At 42.4% G+C, this 22,875-nt stretch overlaps 2 protein-coding genes across 7 annotated transcripts in view; one reads left to right on the top strand and one right to left on the bottom strand.

Annotated features, from left to right (window-relative positions):
- PIP5K1A (phosphatidylinositol-4-phosphate 5-kinase type 1 alpha) overlaps positions 1–10,169 on the bottom strand; it is a 34,069-nt gene extending 23,900 nt beyond the window's left edge. The window contains exons 1-3 of one of the 6 annotated variants that reach the window (XM_045519160.2): positions 10,027–10,169; positions 9,538–9,934; positions 1,106–1,144 (exon numbers count right to left, since the gene is read on the bottom strand). In XM_045519160.2, the coding sequence (XP_045375116.1) occupies positions 1,106–1,144; positions 9,538–9,619 (121 nt within the window). In that variant the 5' untranslated portion in view covers positions 9,620–9,934; positions 10,027–10,169. The other 5 variants (XM_045519163.2, XM_010958441.3, XM_010958437.3 and 2 more) reach the window with 5 other exon arrangements.
- A 3,051-nt stretch (positions 10,170–13,220) lies between these two features.
- Positions 13,221–22,778, top strand: VPS72 (vacuolar protein sorting 72 homolog). Its single transcript, XM_010958442.3, has 6 exons — positions 13,221–13,446; positions 16,863–17,015; positions 17,193–17,307; positions 17,700–17,876; positions 21,729–21,873; positions 22,196–22,778. The coding sequence occupies exons 1-6, from the start codon at positions 13,330–13,332 to the stop codon at positions 22,581–22,583; spliced, it is 1,095 nt and encodes a 364-aa protein (XP_010956744.1). The 5' UTR covers positions 13,221–13,329; the 3' UTR covers positions 22,584–22,778.
- The last annotated feature ends 97 nt before the right edge of the window (positions 22,779–22,875 follow it).

Below are 22,875 nucleotides of genomic sequence, written 5' to 3'. Positions count from 1 at the left end.
AACAATTTTAACAGAGAGAAAAACAGAGCTCCATTCACCTCATATTAGAGTTTTCTTTCTGGTTAAGTGGGACCATGACTTGCTCTGATTAAAAGCATAAGGATTATGATTACTGAATTTGCAATGGACCAAAAAAGGGCATCTGATAGACACTCTTTTGTTTTGTTTTTGGGACCTCGGAATTGACTGCAGAATCAGTTACCAATCCTTGGTCTAAATCCACATTAACTTCTAAAATATTTTCTGAAAGAATGATCAATAACTCCACATATGCATGGATGAGCTCAGAATTCTGTTGCTTTTTTAGGAGACCTAAGGTCAGAAGGGGAAATTCCCTTCTGCACTGTTTTTTTCCTTCACCAAGGACTCCTAGTTCAATCAGTACACATTCAACAACAAATATTTAATCTGGTTTAAAGTCAAGTTAGTTCACACGCAGACTTTCAGATTAGTGAGAGAGCAATAAGGCATAGTGGGTAGGGATGTGGGCTCTGAAATCATAACACCTAGGTTGGCTAGGTTTGAATACTAGATCAATCGTTTTCTAGCTAGGTAATCTTGGGCAAGTTGGTTAAAACTCTCTAGGCCTTGGTTACCTCATCTATAAAATGGAGATATAGTAACAAGTACCTCACAGGGTTGTTATAAGAAACCAGCCAGGTATATAGCACCTAACATGTAATATATGCTCTACAAATACTAGCAATTATCATTATCATTGTGAATTATGAAACACCATCTACAGGATGGGACAGGTCAGGGGAAATGAGAGGTGCAACAGAAAGAAAAAAAAAGAGTTGAGACTCAATTTACTGAAGCAAAAGGAAACGGAGTTATGGGAAAAACAAAAGATAGTAATCTGATTCATTTCATACTGTGGATCTGTGATAAAATAAGTTTCTATGTTAAGATAGCAACTTTTTTGAAGAGGGTAGAGGGAAATGGGAGCTAAAGTCAAATAATGCTTGCAAAACAACCACAGCCTTCTCAGAAGACCATGTACTACTACTTTAAAAAGTCTGCAGTTGTTATGGGGAAGAGGAGTTGGCTGCTAGTAACTGCGAGGAGCTCATGCTTCTTCAGCACAGATACACATCAGATCTACCTCTCTTACGGTTGACCCCACAGCACAGAAAGTTGAAACCTAAATGAGGAAAAACAGAAAGTTATCACTTACTTCTGGGGTTCTATTTGCTTACAGTAGAATAAGCATATTGAAAAAAAAAACAACTCTTAAATTTAAAGTTATGAATAGGATCTGTCCTGATCCCCAGCACCATACTATGAAATGTGAGATGATTTTCTGCAGTTCTACTAGGTAAATGTCAAAAAAACCCAAAACAAACCAAAAAGCAAAAAAAAAAAAAAAAAAAAAGAGAGAGAGAGAAGGAGAAGCTCTGGCAGAAAAATTTCAGAAGTGATCACAAAACTTGTAACCCAAATAATTTCACTCTGGAGTAACTTCAAATTGGCAAAAAAATTCTAAGGTACAAAGCTCCTTTGGACACAGGCTTCTATCCTTTTAAAAAAGAATGTGTGTACATTTTATTTGAGGGTCTTTCACTCCTGAAGGCAATTCGGCAATATCTAGCAAAAAGCTTTAAAATTAAGTATGTACCATTTGTCCCAAAAGTGGGAATTCATCCTAAGTAAATAATTAGTCAAGTGGACATAGACATATATACAAAGATATTCATTGCAGTATTATATATAATAACAATAATTGGATAGATATAATTGGAAAGAATCTAGATGAATAGGTTATACAAATCATGGTGCAGTCATAAAATAGAATAGTATATAACCATTATTTTATGTGTATGTATGGCCACAATGTCACAATAAACTGTTGAGTAGTGGAAAAAGGTGAAAAATTATATAGCATAATACTTTCGTAAAACACTTTTATCTATAAAGTAACATGTAATATACACATAGAAAAGGTCCAAAAATTATGTACCTAAATGTTAAAATATGACTATATTGGGTAGTGGGATTAGGTTGATTTTGTAACTTTAAATTTCCATTTTTCCTTATGTACATAAATTTTCTATAACAAATAATTATCCACATAATTTAACAACTAAAGAAAAGAGATATACAGGGATGGCTTTACTGTCATTCTGTTTTACAACCCATTTTTCCTAGTAAACTACTACTCAACAGCCCCACACATACAGACCACCAGCACTCCCCTCCTCACACATTAACTCAAGCTCATTACAATCATATTATGTTGTTGCAGAGACAGACCAGAAGGAAAAATGTGAAAAGATACCTAGAAAGCTGCTGACAACTTCAAGCTACAAATAAGCATGACTCCTATACACTCATTCTCTTTCTCTATTAATTATTACTTTGAAATGTCTATACAACCTGAAACAAGCCTACATCAGCACATATGATAAGAGGTTCTCTCTGAAGACGTTTATCTTTTGTATCTTTCAGAATATCAATGTTCTCCTATAAAACAGAGATCTCTAATTTCAGCATATCTCCTGGATACTTGAAAAATATAAAAGAGCTAGCCTCTAAACTATGCAAATAAGCCAAGAAACCTTTAATGTTACTAAGGTAATTTCAAAACAGCTGAACCACCCAAGTCAAGTGCCAAAGTGAAAACAACCCAATCAATTCTTGCTAAAATACGAAGTTGAATCATCATACCATGTCACGCAAAATTTTTCTGAGTAACTCTGTACTAGTCTTAAGGAAGCACTCCATTTTGGTCCTTGACCCCACCCTAAACTGTGTTTGTGATGGAAAAGGTACTGAAGGAGCTGGTTTCCAGTCACTTGGCAAAACATCGCTGTGACTCTCCTTAAGTTTGTATGCTACTACTAAAGCACTGTAGACTAAGATTCACTATTGGGAAGGAGAAAATGCAGAGGGAGAAAAAAATCAATGTAATTCTGAGAAATGTGAGAAAAGGCAAACTTCAGAGCTGTGTTGACTTTAAAAGAGGAGATAATTGAAACAAAGATACTCTCAGACAGTAAATAGCTCCAACGAGAGAGCTGTCCCTCTCCTCTCCCCCTCCACCACAACTCAGTGTGTGGAACAAAACAGAGTTGGCCTTAATACCAGAGCCTCTCCCTGTGCTTTCAGAGCAGAAGCATTTCCGTCAGAGATGAGATGACATCATCTACCAGATGAGAAACTAAGAGGCAGTGTGTGACTGACTTCCACGTTTGAAGTACACATATAATTTGGGGACGCCAGAGGCTAGCCAGACATGCATTCCTCAGACAACTGGAGTTCCGCCTGAACAGGTCATAGAGGAGCAATCGCAGAGATTCAGCTCAATGAGCTACCAATACTACTGCATAAATGTGTCAACAATTCCCATATAAAGCACAAAGAGACAAGCAGACTTTTTGGAAGCAAAATGCTAATTAGGGACCCTTTTGGTTGATAATACTGAGAGTCAGAGATTTTAAAAGAAAAAAAAAATCAAAAGCAGAAACTTGCAAAAAACAAAACAAAAATGTCATCAGTCCAGTTGCTCGCTGGACTATCTCAAACAATCTTTCTGGTCCTCTTTAACTTGAAATGCTGAAAGCCATTTTAATTACACCTCTGCATGTGAGAGGCATAATACTTTATCAAAATGAAAATACATAGAAATATGTCTGAAATGTCAGCCTGCCTCCTGAGAAGTACTGTTTACCTCTAAGAGACAGTGTTAAAAAAAAAAAAAAGTACCATTACTATACCCTCAATAAGAACTAAACCAAGCCAGTTAAGAAAACCAAACCGCATTTCACAGAAAAGCTAAATTTTATTTCCTAGCAGGTGTCAATTTTTCCTAAGGATTTTTCTTGAAAAAGTCATAAAGGCAAGAACACTCTTAGAAACAAAAGCTCAAAAGCAGTCTGATCTACCAGTCCTGGGGTCACCTCAGCTAAGGGCCACCTTAAGTAGTAAGGAATGAACCACAAATTTACTGACTCACCTTGGTAACATACAGACTTCACACAAAGTCTTTACCGGTATTAACAATGTATCTGAACCTCAGTTTCCTAATCTGGAAAATGAGAGAGTTAAATTAAAATATCTCTGTATTTCCCTCCAGTGATAAACTTTTGCTTCTAGTTCTATAAGGCAAATTTCATCATTCTCAGGTCTAAAATATGTTATCTCTTGGCACTAAAATTTTGGTTGAAATTTATGAAAAAATTCTGAGTCCTTCTTAAAAGACTCCAATCTCCTGGATAAGCCAACCCATGGCCAAGAAGCATTTGAGATTTCTGGCAGATAACCACCTCTGAATTTTATTTACAAGTGTGGCTCTAGATATCTTGAAAAAGCAGTGAATATTGCTGAATTGGAATGTACATATTTCAACAGAGAAAGTCTAATGATATCATAATGAACATTAACTGTCCCAACAATGCATTTCAATTACCCCCCCAGATCCTTATGCAAGAAAATCAGAGATACAGAGTTACTTCTCTGCTACCCCTTGCATACTGGTTCTCGTCAGTGAGAACTTGAAGTTTGCCAGGGATGTTTACCAACACTGTGCACAGGAAAGCTAATATACTCTAAGCTATTTATATATCCTAAAAAAACCTCTTTCCATTCTCTCCCCTCAACTTCCCTTTGCCTACTCTCCCTCAACATTACTGATCCTTTGGGACAGTACTTATTCTGAGCGAATTACATATTGCTCAGTTTAGTATACAAGGCAAACAAGATATACTGAACTCCCTTCAAGGAATCTGCCCTTCTCTCTCTTTTTGATAGTATTCTTCAGACTCCAACAATAAGGGGCCTTTTTGGGAATCAGATTAAAAATTAATACTCAATGTATACAGCCATTACAAATAAACAGAAAGAGAAAAAAATAATTGGTGACCAAGTTTAAAAAGATGGAGCAGTTGAGAAAAAAGTCCACTACAAACAGGAAACAATGAAAAAAAACAGATCATACAGGAGACAGGAACAAAACAGAATCAACACATATGTACAAACTAAACAATGCTCTCTTTTGATAGGAAAGGGTGGAGAAGTGAAGTGCTATAGGGGAAATGAGCTAGGAAGGGGTTTCCTCCAGGAAACACCATCAGTCAAAACACTCTCTGCCTTTGAGACTGAATGGTGGCCCAGGATTTCGAACACAGAGAAAGAGATTCCCTCTGCCAGGTTATCAGAAAGTGGCATGCTTCCTGAGGTATTCTTTTATCTTTGATCAAGAGGATACATCCAATGAAAAAAGGAAAGGGAGAAGAAACTGACAACTTCGGTCTTTTTGGTTTCTTCACGTCGAATAAGAATATCCCAAAATTCTACGAAAGAAAACATCCACTTAAAGGATAAAATAACCTCCCCTTCCTTCTCCCCAGTTCTGAGTTTGGCCAGGTACTACCTCTGTTGTTCACTTCACAGGCTATAGATTTCCATTATATCATCAAAGAAAAACAGGCTGATAAAATGCATAATAGCCAGTAGCTAGCACATATTTGAGCAAAGCTATTAATCAGAAGAGTTTTATATCAACCCAGAACACATACAGAAATTAACAAACAAAACATAATATGTATTTTGATATTCAAAGCTAACCTGTAAGTACACCTTACCAATCAATATCAGATGCTGGATACCTAATAAATCTATATAATTATAATTAACACTGGGCTGGAGCAGCCATGGCAGAAATAAATGGTTAATCAAAAACAATGACATTCTGATGTCAGTTTTCTGACAGAATATACCAAGGGGACAAAAGAAAAAAGGGGCGGGGGTGATGTCAAATCTCTGTGGAGAAAGCAAACAGAAAAACCTATCTCTACTTACAAAATACCAACCAAAATAGTACCTGGTGATATTCTGATTACATGGCATTCTGTGCTATCTTTACATTTCCAGATTTCAGTTTCTCACTCCAGTAAGTGGTATAAGTTGCTTTACCTTTCACTGTATGGAAGAAGTGAAGGGAAAAGGATCAGTCTACAAATGGCTTGCACTGTAGACAAAGAACACAGACAAAAAGCCCTCAACAAAATTCCTACCATATGGAGTTATCCAATTACAGCATAATTTACTGGTAGAGCGCTCTGTTGGGAAGAACAAAGCTACCAGAATCAAGGACTGATGAGACCAACCCTACTATAAAGGTTCAAAGCAAAAATGCTTCAATCCTGGGTCTTCTGGAGTTTTCCTTAGTAGTTAAGAGAAAAATAAGTCAGAAAAGGAGCTGACTTTTCATGATAAAAATCACCTGGTGAAGTGTGACAAATACAGAAATGTTTTGGTCTGAAGCAAAATGAGCTACATACAGGTTCATGATGTTCTAAGGTTTTGAGCACTTTTTTCTTAGGGGAGTCACACATGATTTTATCACACGGCTCTTATTTCAGGGGAGAATAGACACCTTAGCATTTTAACTTTACTTTTTTAACTCCTCTACTAACTTAAAATCAAGTCTGTAAAACAGAAACTCTTTACTCCCTTCCTGGTAGTAAAAAGGGGACTCAGTGGCTGAATTTCAAACTCTTGAAGGACTAGTCAAACTGCAGATAGGGAAACAGGCTCTTTGTATCCTGGTGTGACAGATGTTGCACTGTCAACACCTTATCAGGGCTGATTTTATTTTTTTAAGTGGTGCCACCGTCCAAATAATGAAGATAGAGGAGAAAGGAAGAGAAGGGATAAACTTCCTTTACACACCAAACAGCTGACAGCAAACTGCAGTACCTTTTATTAATAACCAAAGTTTAAGAACAAGCACATGTTGATGGCCGCTGTAAGCTGATATTCATTTATAACTGCCTCCCTCAAATCCAAACATGGTAATTACTCTATGGGAAAAGATGTCAAATATCTCTTAGAGCATATGGTTTGTTCTACCCTCTGTATTTCACTCCTCAGCAGCGTAAAAGACAAGCTCTGGCTTAATGGCTAAATAATCTAGACGGGTTTAATATAGCCTTGGAACAACTAATTGTTCTAAATTATCTGTCCTTCCTAATTTGAATGCCAAAAGATTTTGAGCCTCCAAAGGTTTTGAGTGGCTTATCTAAAACATCAGTCAATCTGTCCCTGAATCCTGATATTCTTATTTTGTATCCACTTTCAACACTGCCAGAAAACCTTGTGAATTCAGCTAAACATCTAAGGACAGTAAGTTGGTTTCAGGATGATTAAAACACAAACATACACTCTCCTACCTTGAATTTCTACAAAGCTGGCCTTCTAGCCTTTAACAATTTAGTAAATTATAAACCACTCCTTATTCCTGCCAATGTGTTAATTCCCCAGTACCATCCAGAGCATCACTCCCCTCCAATCACAAATAAAACACATTCTCTATAGCTTTTATTGCATCAGAATCAAACATCTTATGCTCTTCAAAAACATATCCTTGAAATGAAATACTCTATTAAATTAAATTCAGTAAGCCAAAATCTAAGTGGATGTGCAGAGACAGCAAAAAGTCAACACTCCATATCCACACACAATAATTTCATGTTTTCAGGAATATTTATGAGAATATTTCTTAATTTATTAGTCCAACTGTTATAGTACTTGCCAAAGAAGCAGAGAAGGCGGGTGTAAGAAATTAAAGTAAAAAAAAGGAATCTAAAGCTATTTATTCTTAGTCATTATTACACCTTGACTTCACATATGAATGTAGTAGAACCAAGGCACTGTAAAGCCCACTGAAACCAAATATTTGATTTTCTAGTTTTTCAATAGAAAAAAATTTATAAAATCTGAATTACTACCTGCTAATCCTAGGATCTGGGGAAAAAACCTAAAAATATCAAATAGTGACATTTAAAAAAGATGGTAGGACTACCTTAAGTAGGAGTAGAGACCTGAAGAGGAGGAAGATACATCAGTATGTGACAGAAATATTTCTTTTTAACCCTAAATCTGTCCACCTGGCCAATATTTCCATGAGACAGAGGCTGAATCAAATTTTGGGATATAAACATACAGCTTTTAAGATTAACCTGGTTTCTAACACCTGATTTGATAGTTAAGAAGTTTAAGAACTATACACAACCATTCTTTCTGCACTGGAGGAGGGGAGAAAAGGTTTTAAATTAAGGAGTACTGTATTAAAAACTGTCATTTTTACCTTATCCTTCTTCACAGTTAGAATGCAACATGAGTTGTTCTGGCCCTCTAATCTTTTTAGGAAAGGCAAAAATCACTCTCAGGAAACTAAAAATAGATGTACATAAATAAAACTGCAGTTTATGAAGAAGATATTTGTGACCAAGTATTCGCTCATCTGAGCTGGAGCAGGAAAAGTGGAACCGTCTATTTAGTCAATTCAAAATGGGTAGGATGCAATACCGGGCCTAAGGAAATGTCAGCGTCTCAAGTAAAGCATCCATCATCTGGCAGCCTGTCCTGTTCACAGTGTAGAGGCAACAGTAACTGTGGAACACCAGACACTTCTGACAGAAGCTCTAGAACGTCTGACTCAGACTCCCCCCGGCCACACACACACACATCCCAACACCACACATTTTCCCTCCTACACACAATCTGTTGCTTTTCTTGTGGGCTTCTCAGCCCTCCCTCAATCTTCAATAGTTTCTAACTACTTTGAGCTATATTCCCTGGCTCTGTTCTCCAAGTGCCAATCTTCTGCCTAAGCATTCTTCCAGTCCATTTCCTATTATGCAATATTCTCCCACAGCACTTAGAGCCACCCCTACCCTATCCTTCTCAGGCCTAATTCCCAGCATCACCTCCCTCAGCCTCTACCGCAATTCAAGACTCCATCATTGCACCTTCTCCCTCTGTTTTCAGGGGCTTTCAGCCCTAATTTTCTACATTCCTCAGACTCTCTTCAAATTTTCCCATTCCTTCCCAAAGCTGGGCAGTCTAGAGATAAGAGTCACCAAAGGAGGATGTCTGATAAAATGTGTACGTGTGTCTGTGCGACCGCCCGCGTGTTTATGTGTAGGGTGCGTGGGGGAGTGGGGAATGCACGAAGGGAGAAGGAATGACGCACTGGGGAAGCCTCTGAGGAAAGAGACGGCTCCAAATAACTCCAACTTCCAACAAAATCCACAATTCCCTAACTCTCCAGCAATCGAAAGCGTCCCGTAACGTTTCCAGGTCTTTTAAGTCCCATGGCTTCTCTTCCACATTTTTATCCCATTAACCCCACAATCAGCTTGGATTCTGCCTCTCACACTACGTAATTCCGCTCTACTTATGAGGCCTCCTTTCACTCCACTCTTTTATCTTCTCCCTTCGGTTCCCATTCTGTTTCATTCTTGCCCCCACCGACAATCTCCATCCTTTCCTGACCCTACTCTTCGAAGTCCTCAACTCGGTCTCCTCCAACACAACCAACGTTGACATCCTCCCTTTTCTTAGTCAAATCCATCCTCTCCTCAGACTCTCCCTGCCCGCTGAGAAAGCCCTGCTATAAGAAAGCCTAGCCCTCTGTTCTCCTTACCGGCAACGCCTCGGACATCCCCAGCTACAGGTGCCCTTCCTGGGTCTCGCTCTTCCTCCCAGCGCACAGGCGTCATCCGCCCCCAGACCACGCCCCACCCTGATTACCTGAAGACGAGGTGCAGGGAGGGACCCCGGAATCCACGGATGAAAACCCCACCACCGACGGCCCAGAGGAGGCCGACGCCATCTTGGCAGCCCCCTCCCCCTCAGCGGCCTCGCTCCCTTTCAACGGGCTCTTCTTCTCGGAGTCGAATCTTCCCCACGTCTCTTCACATAACCCGCGCTCTGCGGGCCCCCTCCTGCCCCCTCCGGGGCCTGCCTCTGAAACGTCGGGCCGGCTCCTAGAACAACTCAGGGCCGCACCATTCGGCTGGCATGGGGGTGATCTGCCGTCTCGCACCCGCTCCGCAACTTTAACCGCTTTCCGCGAGCTACTTTCCCCTTTCACATGAGACTAAGCTCAAGCCGTCTGCCGGAACCCCGCGTCCGGACGAAACCACACCTAAAAGAACAACGGGGTGTGAGAAGTCCTGGCTGAGCGAACGCCCCCTCCCCCTCCTCCCTAGCCACAGCCTGTTTATCGCCCAACCCCACCTCTCCACTCAGGGCGGCCAGGGAAATCCGGGCACTGCGCATGCGTCTAACCTTCTCCGCGGCCCTTTCCACCCAATAGAGGGGAGGGAGGCCCTGAAGGGAGTCAAGCCAATCAGGAAGCAGCTATTGGTCACATGATGCGGGTCCCTCACGCCCTAACGAATCCAAGGGTCGAAGACAGCGCGCTCCTCCTGACCGTAGACCGTCCCTACGGTGGCTCGATGGGTCCATCTAGGTTCAGCTCTCTGAAGGGGCTGATTTGCGGTGCCTGATCTCCAGAAAAAATTCCGCGGGGCTGGCCCTTTCGATTTCACAGTCCAGGGAAGAACTCCCGACAGAAGCGCTGGTGTCAAGTCAGAGTCGTTAAAGAGTTGAATATCACAAAACATCACATGCCATCAACCATTCTTCCGGCTTTACTGCTTTGTTTACTATTTAGTTTAATGTGCGTGCACATCTTGTTTTCCTTTAACATTCGAAACAGGTCTACACTTGTCCTCAAGCGCAATTCTGAGCACAGTGACGGAGCTCAGGAAATATTTGATAATGAACGAATGAACTGTCAAAAAAAGGCCAAGGAAGATGATCAGAAACATATCACAATCTTCCTGCGATCCAAGCCCTCAGCCTCCGTCAGTTACCTAAGCTCCAAAGGGCAAGGAGACAGCGAAATTCTCCATTCTAGTGTAGTCTTCGTTCTTACCCTGCTCTGTTTTAACAAAATGCCCCGGAGATTATGAACACTGGTGGGGATCTGAAGACGTGACTCTGAACAGAATGTAAGCTTCTAGAGACCAAGTACTGTGTTTAACTCTTCTATCTCCAGCTGCTCCCATGGTATAACTGTACATAGTAAGGGCTCAATAATTATTTGTGGAATGAATAAATGAAGAGGAATGTAGCGGGGGATCCTCGAATTTGCAGCCCCCATGATGGCCTGGTTATCCTCTACCTGGATATCTTCTGGGTCTTTGAGAAGGAACCTAGGACCTGAACATCCAGGAAATATCCGCACCCGTTTACCTCTGCCTTCTATCCCTCCTTCACCAAGATCGAAAACAGTTGTTTCCCTGCTGCCACCTGCTGGGTTCTTCATCTTCCTTTGAGTACTGAAGATACACAAACTTCAAATGGTTGTATTGCAATTTGCAGTTCCATAGCAATGAAATTGTATAGCGTTGAAGTATTTTATGATTCTGATTTTGAAAGTGGAAATAGACCGATAAAGCCCTGACTCACCAAGGCGGTAGGTCAACAAAGGGATCTTCTCCCTGGGATTTGATCTGTGAATTTGATTTTAGCCCTTTTGAAAGGAGAGATCTCTGTTTTGTAGCTTCTTAGGGGTCTTTGTTTCTCCTTTATGTACTAGAAAATAGCTACTGTTACTCCTACTACCTTGTATTATGTCAGTTTGTTTACTTGTTTGTCTCCCTCATAAGACTGAGCATTTCAGGGCAAAGATTACATCTTACCCGTTTTTATATCTCAAGCATCTAGAATAGTGCATAACACAGAGTAGGTGCTCAATACATATATCCTGAATATACAAATGGATGAAAGCAAAATTCAAAAAGTGGAGCTAGGGCTGTCTCCCATCTTTTCCCCCTAAACCTTGTCTCTGCCCCCACTCCCTCTCAATTCCTAGGATGGCCTCTGAGTCATAGAGCCACTCTTCCTCAGTAACATTCCTGGCATAGCAGAACTGGGGTGACGTGGCAGGGTGTGGAAGCAAGGGCAGAGCAGGACATGCTGGCTTGGGGCCCCCAAGGAAATGGAAAAGAGAGTTCACCAATATACACTTTGGAAAAGGGGGGAAATCTGGTGCGCTCAAAATAGAGTCACACATACAAACTTGAAGAGAATAGTGCATACACAGACAGACACACAGCACTTTGTTAAAGTGATCTTCATATCTTAGGACAGCTCCTAAGGTCAAAGTGGAGTAGCTACAGCCTGGCAAGATCAATGTAGAGGCAAAATAAAAGGATAGGTACCTTATTCATTCACTTAGTCATTAATTCATTCATTCACCGAATTAACAATATTTAACCTCAACTATGTCCTAGGTACTTTGGGAATTCCTGGTATACACAGATGAAGATAAAATTCCTGCCTTCAAAAAGATCACAGACTAATGAGAAAAACAGACACATAAATCATTAGAATAAAACATAATAAGTGTCATCATAGAGTATGCACAAGTGCTGTGGTTTGACAATCATATTTTCAGAATAAAAAATGCAAAGAGAAGTTGACACATTCTTGACAATTTCACAGACTACTTGAGATTTGAATTATTCCAGAGAATCTAGGAGGCATGATCTTCATGGGTATAGGAGCTGTGACTGGAAAGAGAGGAGTGGGTGTGTGAGAAGGCTTCACTGTCCTACAGAATTGGAATTTTGCCAGGTAGACAAGGAAAGAAAGGGATTTTAAGGAGAAGGAAAACCATGGAGGCAAGACAAGAGACTTGGGTGTTAGAAATGATGCTAGAATAGGATGATGTGGCAGGAGGTGAGGCTATGAAAGTAAAGAGAGGTTAAAATGTGAAGGATCTTGAATGCCATGTTAATAGTAATTACCTACCAAACATCTATGTGCTTACTAAATACTGCGCTAACCAGTTTACAAGGATTACATCTTTTAATCTTTTCAACCACTTTAAAAGGTAGATATTATTATTAGTCCCACTTTACAGATGAAAAAACTGAAATTCAGCCAGGTAAAGCAACCTGTCCAAAGTCACACAGCAAGAAGACCTTAAGCTCAAAGTCAAATTCAGGTCTCGATGGCTATAAAGCTGTCCTCGTAATCACACTACTATTCTGCCATAAGGACTTTGGACTTCATCCTGTCGTTGACAGGAAGCCATTAAAGATATTTGAGCAGAAGGGAGACAAAATCCGGGTTTTTAGAAAGTTTCCTACTGACAGCAGAAGGGGAAACGTACTGGAGCAGAGGGACACTGACCATTTTGAATTGAAAATTTCTTGACTCCCAGATTCTTTACTTAGGTTAGTGGCGCTCCTCGTGTCACCGAGTTAAGAATCATTCCACAGCCCAGGTGCGCGCGAGCTGGGGCGGGGACCTTGGGGTGGTCTCTGCACAGGAGTGGGTGGGGCTGAAGAGTTGAGAAGGTTTAGGGGGCGGGACTAGGAGCCTCTCGACGCTCTGCTACTTCTGCCTGTAGACGACCGGCTTCCGCCGCTGCCAGCTGCCCGCAGGTAGTGGTGTTGAGCGCCGAGCCCCGGGAGCCGCGCTGGGTGAGGGGCTGCTGGTGGCGGCGCAGTCTCTCTAGGCGTTATGAGTTTGGCTGGGGGCCGGGCCCCCCGGAAGACTGCGGGGAATCGGCTTTCTGGGCTCCTGGAGGCAGAGGAGGAAGATGAGTTCTACCAGACGACTTATGGGGGTTTCACAGAGGCAAGAGCCGGGCCCAAGAAGAGGGAGGGAAAGAAGCTAAAAGAAATCCCGAAGGGGGAAACCTCGGACAAAGAGGGGGCGGGGAAGAGTGAGGAGCCCTGGTAGCTGATACTTGAGACGGGGTGGGTGAATCGGGGGGGTACACTGGAGTGCTATAAGGGAGAGCCCTGGATGGGGTTGGAGGGATCTGGAATGGAGAAGCTGTCCGGAGGCACCGCGGACTAAGGCTGAAACCTGTGTACTTCCCCAGGTGCATCTCTCACCGCAGTTCTGACGTCTAACATATGCCAGGCACATCGTAGTCATGCGGTATATACACTCGTTGGCCCACTGCTTGTTCACTTTAAATATAGAAAGGAACCTCTCATAAAAATAGAGGGACTTAGCCTACTTCTTTTAAACCTCATTGTAAATGTCTCTTAGAAAACCCTTGACTGTTCTAAAAAGTGGCCCCATTTATTTCGTTCATTAGATTTTGTTTGCTTACTTGCTTATACTTTCCTATTAGATTGCAACTTCTGTAAGGTTAGAGATGATCTGTTTTGTTCAGCTGTATATGTCCATATATCTCCATTGCCTAGCCCAGTGTCTGGATTGGACTGGCATTTGTTAAGTTTGTATTGTTTGAATCTATGCTTTTTTTTTTTCGGGTAGAAGTAATTAGGTTTATTTATTTATTTTAAGTAGTGGTACCGGGGATTGAACCCAGGATCTCATTCATCCACAGCTAAGCATGTGCTCTACCACTGAGCTATACCTTCCCCCTAAATCTATGCTTTCTTTAAATGTGTTAAGCACCTAGAGCAAGCCAAGCATTATGATAGGTTCTAGGGAAACAGTACTAAAAACACTGCTTTGTCCTTACATATTCCATATCCCAGTGGGGAACCAGCTGAGTTAACAGTTAAAAGATTGTGTGATAAGGAGTAAAATAAGTGGTAAGCATAGGGTGGTATGGTAACACGTGGATGCCAGAGTTGTTTGGGATGAGCATCCCATGGGGGACATGATGTTTAAGCTGAGGACAGTATGGAGAGTAGGCCTTGGCTGGATGAAGAGCAGTAGGACTGGGAGGCGGGAGAGGAGGAAGGTTAGTCCAGCGAGGGGATGGGCCAGAACGTGTAAAGGCACTGAGATCCTGATCTGGGACCTGCACATCTACTTTCATTCTCCACATTGTGAAAGAATAAAAGTTGGTAAGGCTGGAGGGAGAAGGCCTGGGATAGACCATGTAAGGCCTTGTGAGCCATGTTAAGGAGTTTTGCTCTTCATCCAGAGGACTGAAAAGACTCATCAAAGTTTCATGATCAGATTTTTACTTTAGAAGATCACTGTGTAATGAGGAAAGTGGTTCAAAGGAGGCAATGGGAGTAGAGAAACAGGGACAGGAGAGTTCAAGAGGAATTAAAGAAACAGAATCCACAGGACTTGGTGACTTGGAATCATTACTTACACAGCCCTAACCAATTAGTTTAAAATAGAACTTTCTCATCCCTACTCCAAAGGCCATTTTCCTATTTCTGTCATTTTACGAGTCGTTATTTAATATGTACCCTTCGTGCTTCCAAAAAGGGTTTAAGGAGGCTTACGATATAAACAAAAAGTAGGAACAGTAAAAATAGAGACAGATCAGAAGTAATTGTACCAGGAGCCGCTGCTTAAATGGTAATGGCAATTGATAATAAATTTAGCTGTGAGCTTCCCGGCAGCCAAACCTAGAATTTCTTTCTTTCTTTCTTTTTTAGTAAGAAAGAAGCATATAAGCTGTTTAAGACAGACAAACTTATTCAGCATTAAATCCTAGGGAGAATTGCCTTCTTATGTAAGATATGTAAAGTAATGGGTTTAGTAGATGATGTAAAAACATTCTCTTACCTAATCGTGTCTATTAATGACCCTCAATAAAAGCCAAGGGAATGGAGTAAATCCGTAACTTAGTGAAAGCATTTCAATTGAGCTAATGTGTAGTTGAATTACCACCCTCTGATGATATGACTTAATACCAACTAAGAGCTGAGGGGATTAATGTGTTCCCAAGCTGTCTTTCACAAACATCAGTTGGGAGGAAATGATGATCATCAGTGTAAGACTGAATGCTGCCTGGCTTGGAGTGTCAACTGTCTGTTACTTGCTTGCTTTGGCAGCTCATATACCAAGATTAGCCCATTAGTCTCATCACTGATTGAAGAGAAAGCCACATGTTTGAGGTGCTGTCCTGCCTAGTAAACTCCCCTGCCCCCAAGTGTTCTTTTCCCTCTTTCCTTTCCAGTGGGGCTGCCATTTTAGCCCTAACCTGCCCTCAGCTCAGGGCTGTGCTGTATTCCTTACTCTCTACCCATCTAACCACCTCCAGAGCCTTCTGAAACACTCCTTGGACTCAATTTTCCTCTCCTCTCAAACCTTCCATGGCTTCCCATTATACAGCAGTAACCAGCTTTTTCTGTCTCAACTCACCTGAGGAATGAAATGTATTTCTCAGTAACTTTGGATTACCTCAATAGTGATTATCAGTGCTGAGACAAGTAAGGAGAGGGATAGGATTGAGAATCACAGGCCTGCAAGTCATAAGTTTATTAGCCTTTCATTTAAGTTTCTTTATAGATTGAATGCAACCTTCTTTTCAAATCTTATAGCCCTATAGGGAAATCAGTTAATGCTGGAAGGAGGCTGTGCTGGAGCCAAAGGCAGTCAGCTAGGAAGACTTCTTGCTAGAGATAAACTTGCTCCTTTACTTAGGTCTAAACCCTTATTCCATCAACATGCTATACACATTCCTTCTTCTGCACCTTTGTTTCTGCTATTTAATCTGCCCAGGATTCCCTCTTGGCTGTTTAAATACTGCCAATATTTTGAACCACGGCTCAAGTCCTCTTCATTCTTTAGAGTCTAAAGCAGGGTTTAGTAAACTACAGCCTACAACCTGCTGGCTGAGTCTGGCCCGCTACCTATTTTAACCTGGCCCCTTACAGAAAAAGTTTGCCAACCCCTGGTCTAAAGTTTCGGCCTTCTCAGGCCACCAGTCCATAGCAAGTGTGCCTTCCTCAGAACACCTGTAACATTTTATTGCCATTTGGTACTTTATGTGCTGCCTTGTATTAAAACTCCCTTTTATAGTTATGTCCTGTCCTCACTAGACTGTAAGACCCCTGAAGGTAGAGACCAAACCATATCTTTTTGTACCCCAGCACTCAACACAGTGTGCTACAGGTAAAGGGCAATCAGTAAATGTTGGAAGGGGTACTGGAGCCAAAGTCCATCAACTAGAAAAGCTTCTTGCCTGAGGAAAATGAAAGGCTAGGCTGGGCTGGGAAGGAGAGTGGGGTGGCCCTCATCAAGAAGCAAAGATATTCTGTTCCTCCTGGAGGGACATTAATGACTCAGATGCCCACAAGAACCTCATCTCCCTATGTCCTCAGGAATCAGGAGACGATGAGTATCAAGGGGACCAGTCAGACACAGAGGATGAGGTGGACTCTGACTTTGACATCGACGAAGGGGATGAACCATCCAGTGATGGAGAAGCAGAAGAGCCAAGAAGGAAGCGCCGAGTCATCACCAAAGCATATAAGGTGCATGCAGGGGAGCCCTGGTTTTCTTGGATTTCCTTAATTCCTTTTCTCCCTTTCATCTCAGTACTCCCCACACCAGTCCCATTTCTGGCAGTGCTGGTTTTGTCTTCCTAAGATCGTTATCATCTTTCTCCTATTTCTGCTGTTCCCTGGTGTCTGATTCCAATCTGTCCCTAGGAGCCTCTCAAGAGCTTGAGGCCTCGAAAGGTCAGTACCCCTGCTGGTAGCTCTCAGAAGACACGAGAAGAGAAGGCCCTGCTCCCACTAGAACTACAGGATGATGGCTCTGACAGTGAGTAGGGATGTTTGGGTCAATTGGCAAAATTGAAATATGATGATAAAGTGTCAGTGTTAAATTTACTGAAATTGATAATTGTACTGTGGTTATCTAAGGAAAGTCCTTATTTTTAGGAAATAATTCACCAAATATTTAGGGGAAGAGAACCATGATGTGTGCAGCTTAACTCAGATTATTCAGAAAACAAATACACACAGAATGCAAATAGGGTCAGATGTTAACAGGTGATCTGGTAAAGGATACATGGATGTTTTTTGTAATAGTCTTGCAACTTTTTTTATAAGTTTGCAATGATTTCCAGATAAAAAGTTTTAAGATTTAAAAAAAAAAAGTAAAGGAGGTGGACATGAATTCAAAGATCTCTTCCTCTCTGACTTCCTTCCCAGGTCGGAAGTCCATGCGTCAGTCTACAGCTGAGCATACACGACAAACATTCCTTCGGGTACAAGAGAGGCAGGGCCAGTCACGGCGGCGAAAGGGGCCCCACTGTGAGCGGCCACTCACCCAAGAGGAGCTGCTCAGGGAGGCCAAGATCACAGAGGAGCTCAACTTACGTTCACTGGGTCAGTCTGGTTTTGAGAACAGTGGGTAGAGGGACTGAGGAACATGAGAAAAACAGACCTGGGGGACCCAAAGAACTGGAAAGATGGAGATTCAAGACAAGGGAATCAGAAGAAATGAGAAGAGTACGCAATTATGAGCAAGGAAATAAGCAGTTATGAGGGCTCTTCAGAACAAGTTGTATCAAAGGACTTTGGTGTAAAATAAGAATTATATAGAACTGAGTTCAAATCCTAATTCAATTGCTGTAAGACTGCAGGCAAATTACTCACAACCTACTTGCATCTTTCCTTGTTCACAAAATGAGGTGATAATGCCTACTTTGGTGATCATGAGAATTAGAAATTCAGTAGAATCAGTTCACGAGAGACATAGCTTTAAAGTAAAAATGCTTTAGAATACCCAGTTCACATGCTATTGGGCACAAGTCATGTATGGTAATATACTGTACAAAAAGAGATTTCTGTAAAAGGCAGTGAGAATTTTCAGACCATGAGAGGTGTATGAGAAATTGTGGGAATAGCAGATTTCACACCTCCCATCACATGCTCACGCTGGGGCATACTTTCATTGAGTGAAATGACAGGTGGACTCCTCTACAGTATTTGGTGTGTTATTTCTCTCTCTCACTCACTCTCTCTTTGAAACTCCCTTTTTTGACCAAACATATGTAATTGAACATCTATAACCCAAATGTGATTTCACTGTGGAGTGGAAGATTGTTTACCCAGAATATCTGGGACACAACTCATTTCAATTTAGTGATAGTTTTAAAATTTAGATACCTTAACTCCAAAAGACTACAGTGATTAAGAAAAGATTTAGTTCATTTCCAACATTTTCAGGATGTATTCTTGTGATTTTTTTTTCCCATTATGTTGGCTTTAAAATGGGAAACATCTCTATCTGTATAATGGCAATTTAGTGCTTTAAAACATAAGTATCTTTCAAAACATGTAATGACTGAGAGTCATCACAAATAATGAGGTCACTTGATGTCACTGTGATTACAACCTGCATCCTTTGACCTCATTGATGGTTTCAGGCCACTGTAAAGAGAGTGATTCCCAGGCTTCTGACATCAGAAATCCTGGAGGGGCATGTTTGACAGGGGAAAAAATAATAAGTTTCTATTTTTTAATATGTTGGATTTGAGGTATCTATGAGCAATTCATGCAGGGCTGAGAAATCAGTTAAATATACAGATCTGGTGCTCGGACAAGATACCTGGGCTAGAAATATAAATTTGGAAGTTTTTTGTTTTTTTTAAATTAAATTTACTTTTCTTAAATGGAGGTACTGGGGATTGAACCCAGGACACTGGGCATACAGAGCATGCACGCTACTACCCTCCCCCCTGGAAGTTTTAGAATATGGGTAGTAATTGACATTAGAGTGGATCAGATCACCCAGGGAGAAAGCATAGAGGGAGAAGAGTAGGCAGAGGCTCAAGAGGGTCCTGCAGACACTAAAATATAATGGTCTCATACAAGAGGAGTGTAGAAAAGAGTCTGAGGAGTGGCCAGAGAGTTGGGAACTCCAGGAGAATTTGTCCTAGGAATGCTAAGGAAAGAGAATGTTTCAAGACAGAGTAACTGGTGAGTGCAGCTGAAACACCAGTAAAGAAAACTGACAGGTGTCCATTGGTTTTGGTGACATGGATGTCAGAGATGACTTGAGGGAGCACTTTTTGGGGACCATGCCATTTGGAAGTTGGTTGGGAAGCCAAACTTTAAATATCTGACTATGAAGGAGAGGGAATAGGGCAGTCTGGGGTCAAGGTAGAGTTTGTCCTTGTTTTGTTTTATTCAAAGATTCGGGAAACTATTTTTGGTAAGATGCAATTGAGTTTAAAGATGGAGAAGAAACAAGGATAGTTGGTAGTGTAGGATCTTAGAGAAGTGGGAGATGGGGGTGGGAGCTAGAGCACAGGTGGAGGAATTGGCCTAAGTTAAGAGGCAGGAGGGAGGTTGGCCCATAGTCATATGTTTGTAAACCCAGAGCAGGACAGAGCAGTAGTTCTCATCTGATGTCTTTTTAGGCCCTGTCATCTGTCAGGTGTTGGAGATAGAGTTGGAAGCTTGAGGAGCATGAAGACTGTTTGAAATAGTTGTTGAGATAGGATTAGCTGCTGATGTTGGCACGTCTGTTGAAGTTTGGAACCATGAATTGATGGTGGTTCCGCTCTTCCCACTGTGTAACTTTTCTCCAGCAGCACTCGGCAGTCCAGGTCTTGACGAGGGAGTTTAGGTCGACAGGAGAATGCCTGATAGCTTGAGGAACCTAAGCTCAATTTAAAAAGGAAAATGAGGGCTGGAAGGGCTGATAGGTAGAATGAGGAGATACCCACGTACTACAAGTACTGAAGAACCAGAGAACAGAGGTGTCTAGAGCAGTGGAGCAAAGACACTTGAGGTGTGGGCTTCACTTGACAATACGACACAGGCACATCCTCCATCAGACGGCCGCAGGGAGAGTGGTGGCCTCTGTGGATGACAGGTTTCCAGTAAGACAAGTTTTGGAAGGAATGCTGAGTGAGGAACTTGAGCAAATAGATGAGTTGGCTGATTATAGAGCAAGAGTTCCAGAGGGTACAGGGAAATGTTCGAGAGAAGGGTTGGAAGGTCCGCTCAAGGGAAAGAAAGCAGTATTACCAGCCAGAATTCAAGTATAAAAGAGGTTAAATGGTTGGTGGGGGTTGGGGTGAGCTATTTCCAGAGGACTCACCTGGTCAGACTTTATCTAGAGGTTTTCATGGTACCCACATTTAAGGAGGACACAGAAATTTGGAGTTCATTCAGAGAAAAGGGACCAGGAATATTTTGGTCTGTTAATGCATTAACAAATCTTTATCGAGTGTTGGTAACATGTGGAACGCTGTGTGACCCTGGTATTACGTAGGTAATATGAGTCACAGCCACTGCCCTAAAGGAAGAGACATATATATCAACGATGAGCTGCCATAGAGCAGTGTCACAGGGGCCAGCCGGAGGGACGGTGGTGCATCAGAGAGGAGTACCTGAAAGGAGGAGCAGCTACTCAGCTCTGCTAATTGTTGCCATGTGAGGATGCAGACACAGGGTTGCCAGATTTTCTTCTTATTTTTTAAGAGGGACCAGAAATCTCTATATTTAAATATAATTTCCTAACTTTTAAATGTCAGCAACTTACTCAAATTTTTCTTCAAAACGTTATACAGATGAAGCAAGACACATAAGGAGGCTGCCATCCTGCAGCTTCTGCTGTGGACTGTGATAAGTACAGGAATAGAAGAGTGTCCCAGGCCCAGGGTGGCAGAGGGAGGGAGGGACTCAGAACCATGTGGTGTGAGGAAGGGGTGTTGTGATCAGCATGGAGAGAGGAGAACACTAATTTCATCTATTTAAAGGACTGCCATGTGGAGACACGTTAGACGTGTGTCCTTTATAGCCTTAAAGGTAAAACTGTCAGCAGGAAGTGTGTTTCAGCTCAGAGTGGGAAAGAACTCTGTAATGACTGGAGGTGCGTGAAAGTGCAGTGTGCTGCCTTGGATGGAGCAAGCTGAAGGGCAGTAACGGAGGAGTCTGGGGAAATGAGTAACTCCTCATCAAAGGGTTCCTTTCAGCTCTGAAGTCCTGCAGTTCTGAGTGGGTGAGGAACCAGGTGGACTTAAGAAATGATGAGCAGAGAGGATGTCAGGAGAGGCAAGCAGAACACTTATGAAATGGGAGATGCTCGAGGGCCACAGAGGACTTTGATAATTGGCTGGGGTGGGCAGTGACTAGACAGCCATTAAGATGAGAGACTGAACGACAGAACTGGGGTGTGGGAAGAGGGAAACTGACCATCCCCTCTGCCTTCCTCTGATCCTAAAGAGACATATGAGCGGCTCGAGGCTGACAAAAAGAAGCAGGTCCACAAGAAGCGGAGGTGCCCTGGGCCCATAATCACCTACCACTCAGTGACAGTGCCACTTGTCGGGGAGCCTGGCCCTAGAGAAGAGAATGTGGACGTGGAAGGGTGAGTGACTCTCGAGGGGAGAGAGCAGAGCAGTCTCTCCCTCTGTGTACAGCTCGTGCCCCCTCGGCCCCACTTCACTTGGGTTCCCACACAACTTGGGTGTCAGATTCCTCTTCCCCACGGCTCCTTAGTTCTTTCTCTTGTAGCCTCTGTCTTCTTTTCTGTTTTCCCATCCAGCCCAGCTTTGTTTTGTCCTATCACTTAATAGACTCTCTCAGGACATTGCATCTACTGCCACCTTCTCTTTCCTAACCTCTCTGATCTCTTTATCTGTGGTTTTCTCTTCTCAGTTCTTTGTGTTTTTCTCTGTCTTCTCCCTCAGACTTGATCCTGCTCCCACGGCTTCTGCATTGACTCCCCGTGCTGGGACTGGACCCGTCATCCCTCCTGCTCGCTGCTCACGTACCTTCATCACTTTCAGTGACGATGCGACATTTGAGGAGTGGTTTCCCCAGGGGCGGCCCCCAAAGGTCCCCGTTCGGGAGGTCTGCCCAGTGACCCATCGCCCAGCGCTATACCGGGACCCTGTTACAGACATACCGTATGCCACTGCTCGAGCCTTCAAGATCATCCGTGAGGCCTACAAGAAGTACATCACTGCCCACGGACTGCCACCCACTGCCTCAGCCCTCGGCCCTGGCCCGCCACCTCCTGAGCCCCTCCCTGGCTCTGGGCCCCGAGCTTTGCGCCAGAAAATTGTCATCAAATGAAGGGATGTCTAGTCCTTAGGAAGCTCTTTCCTACCCTGACTCGGGGCTCTGAATGTTCCCTCTCTCCTGGCTTCTCCCCTTTGTCATGGCTGATCTTTGCCCAGCCCTTGCCTGTATCTCTTTCCTCATCTTTCCCCCTGGTTCCTACTGCTTTTGTTTGTGTTTTTTAATCTAATAAAATGGAAGGATCCCTTTTGTCTGGTGCCTAATGTAGGGTTGGAAGAAGTATTTGTGGGTGTCTGAGTATATATATAGGTCTTTCTGTTTGTTTAATAGCATTTATTATGAGTTG

The sequence above is a fragment of the Camelus bactrianus genome, chromosome 21 (assembly GCF_048773025.1).
Source record: "Camelus bactrianus isolate YW-2024 breed Bactrian camel chromosome 21, ASM4877302v1, whole genome shotgun sequence".
NCBI classification, from domain to species: Eukaryota; Metazoa; Chordata; class Mammalia; order Artiodactyla; family Camelidae; genus Camelus; species Camelus bactrianus.
This window is presented reverse-complemented; position numbering and strand designations above follow the sequence as displayed.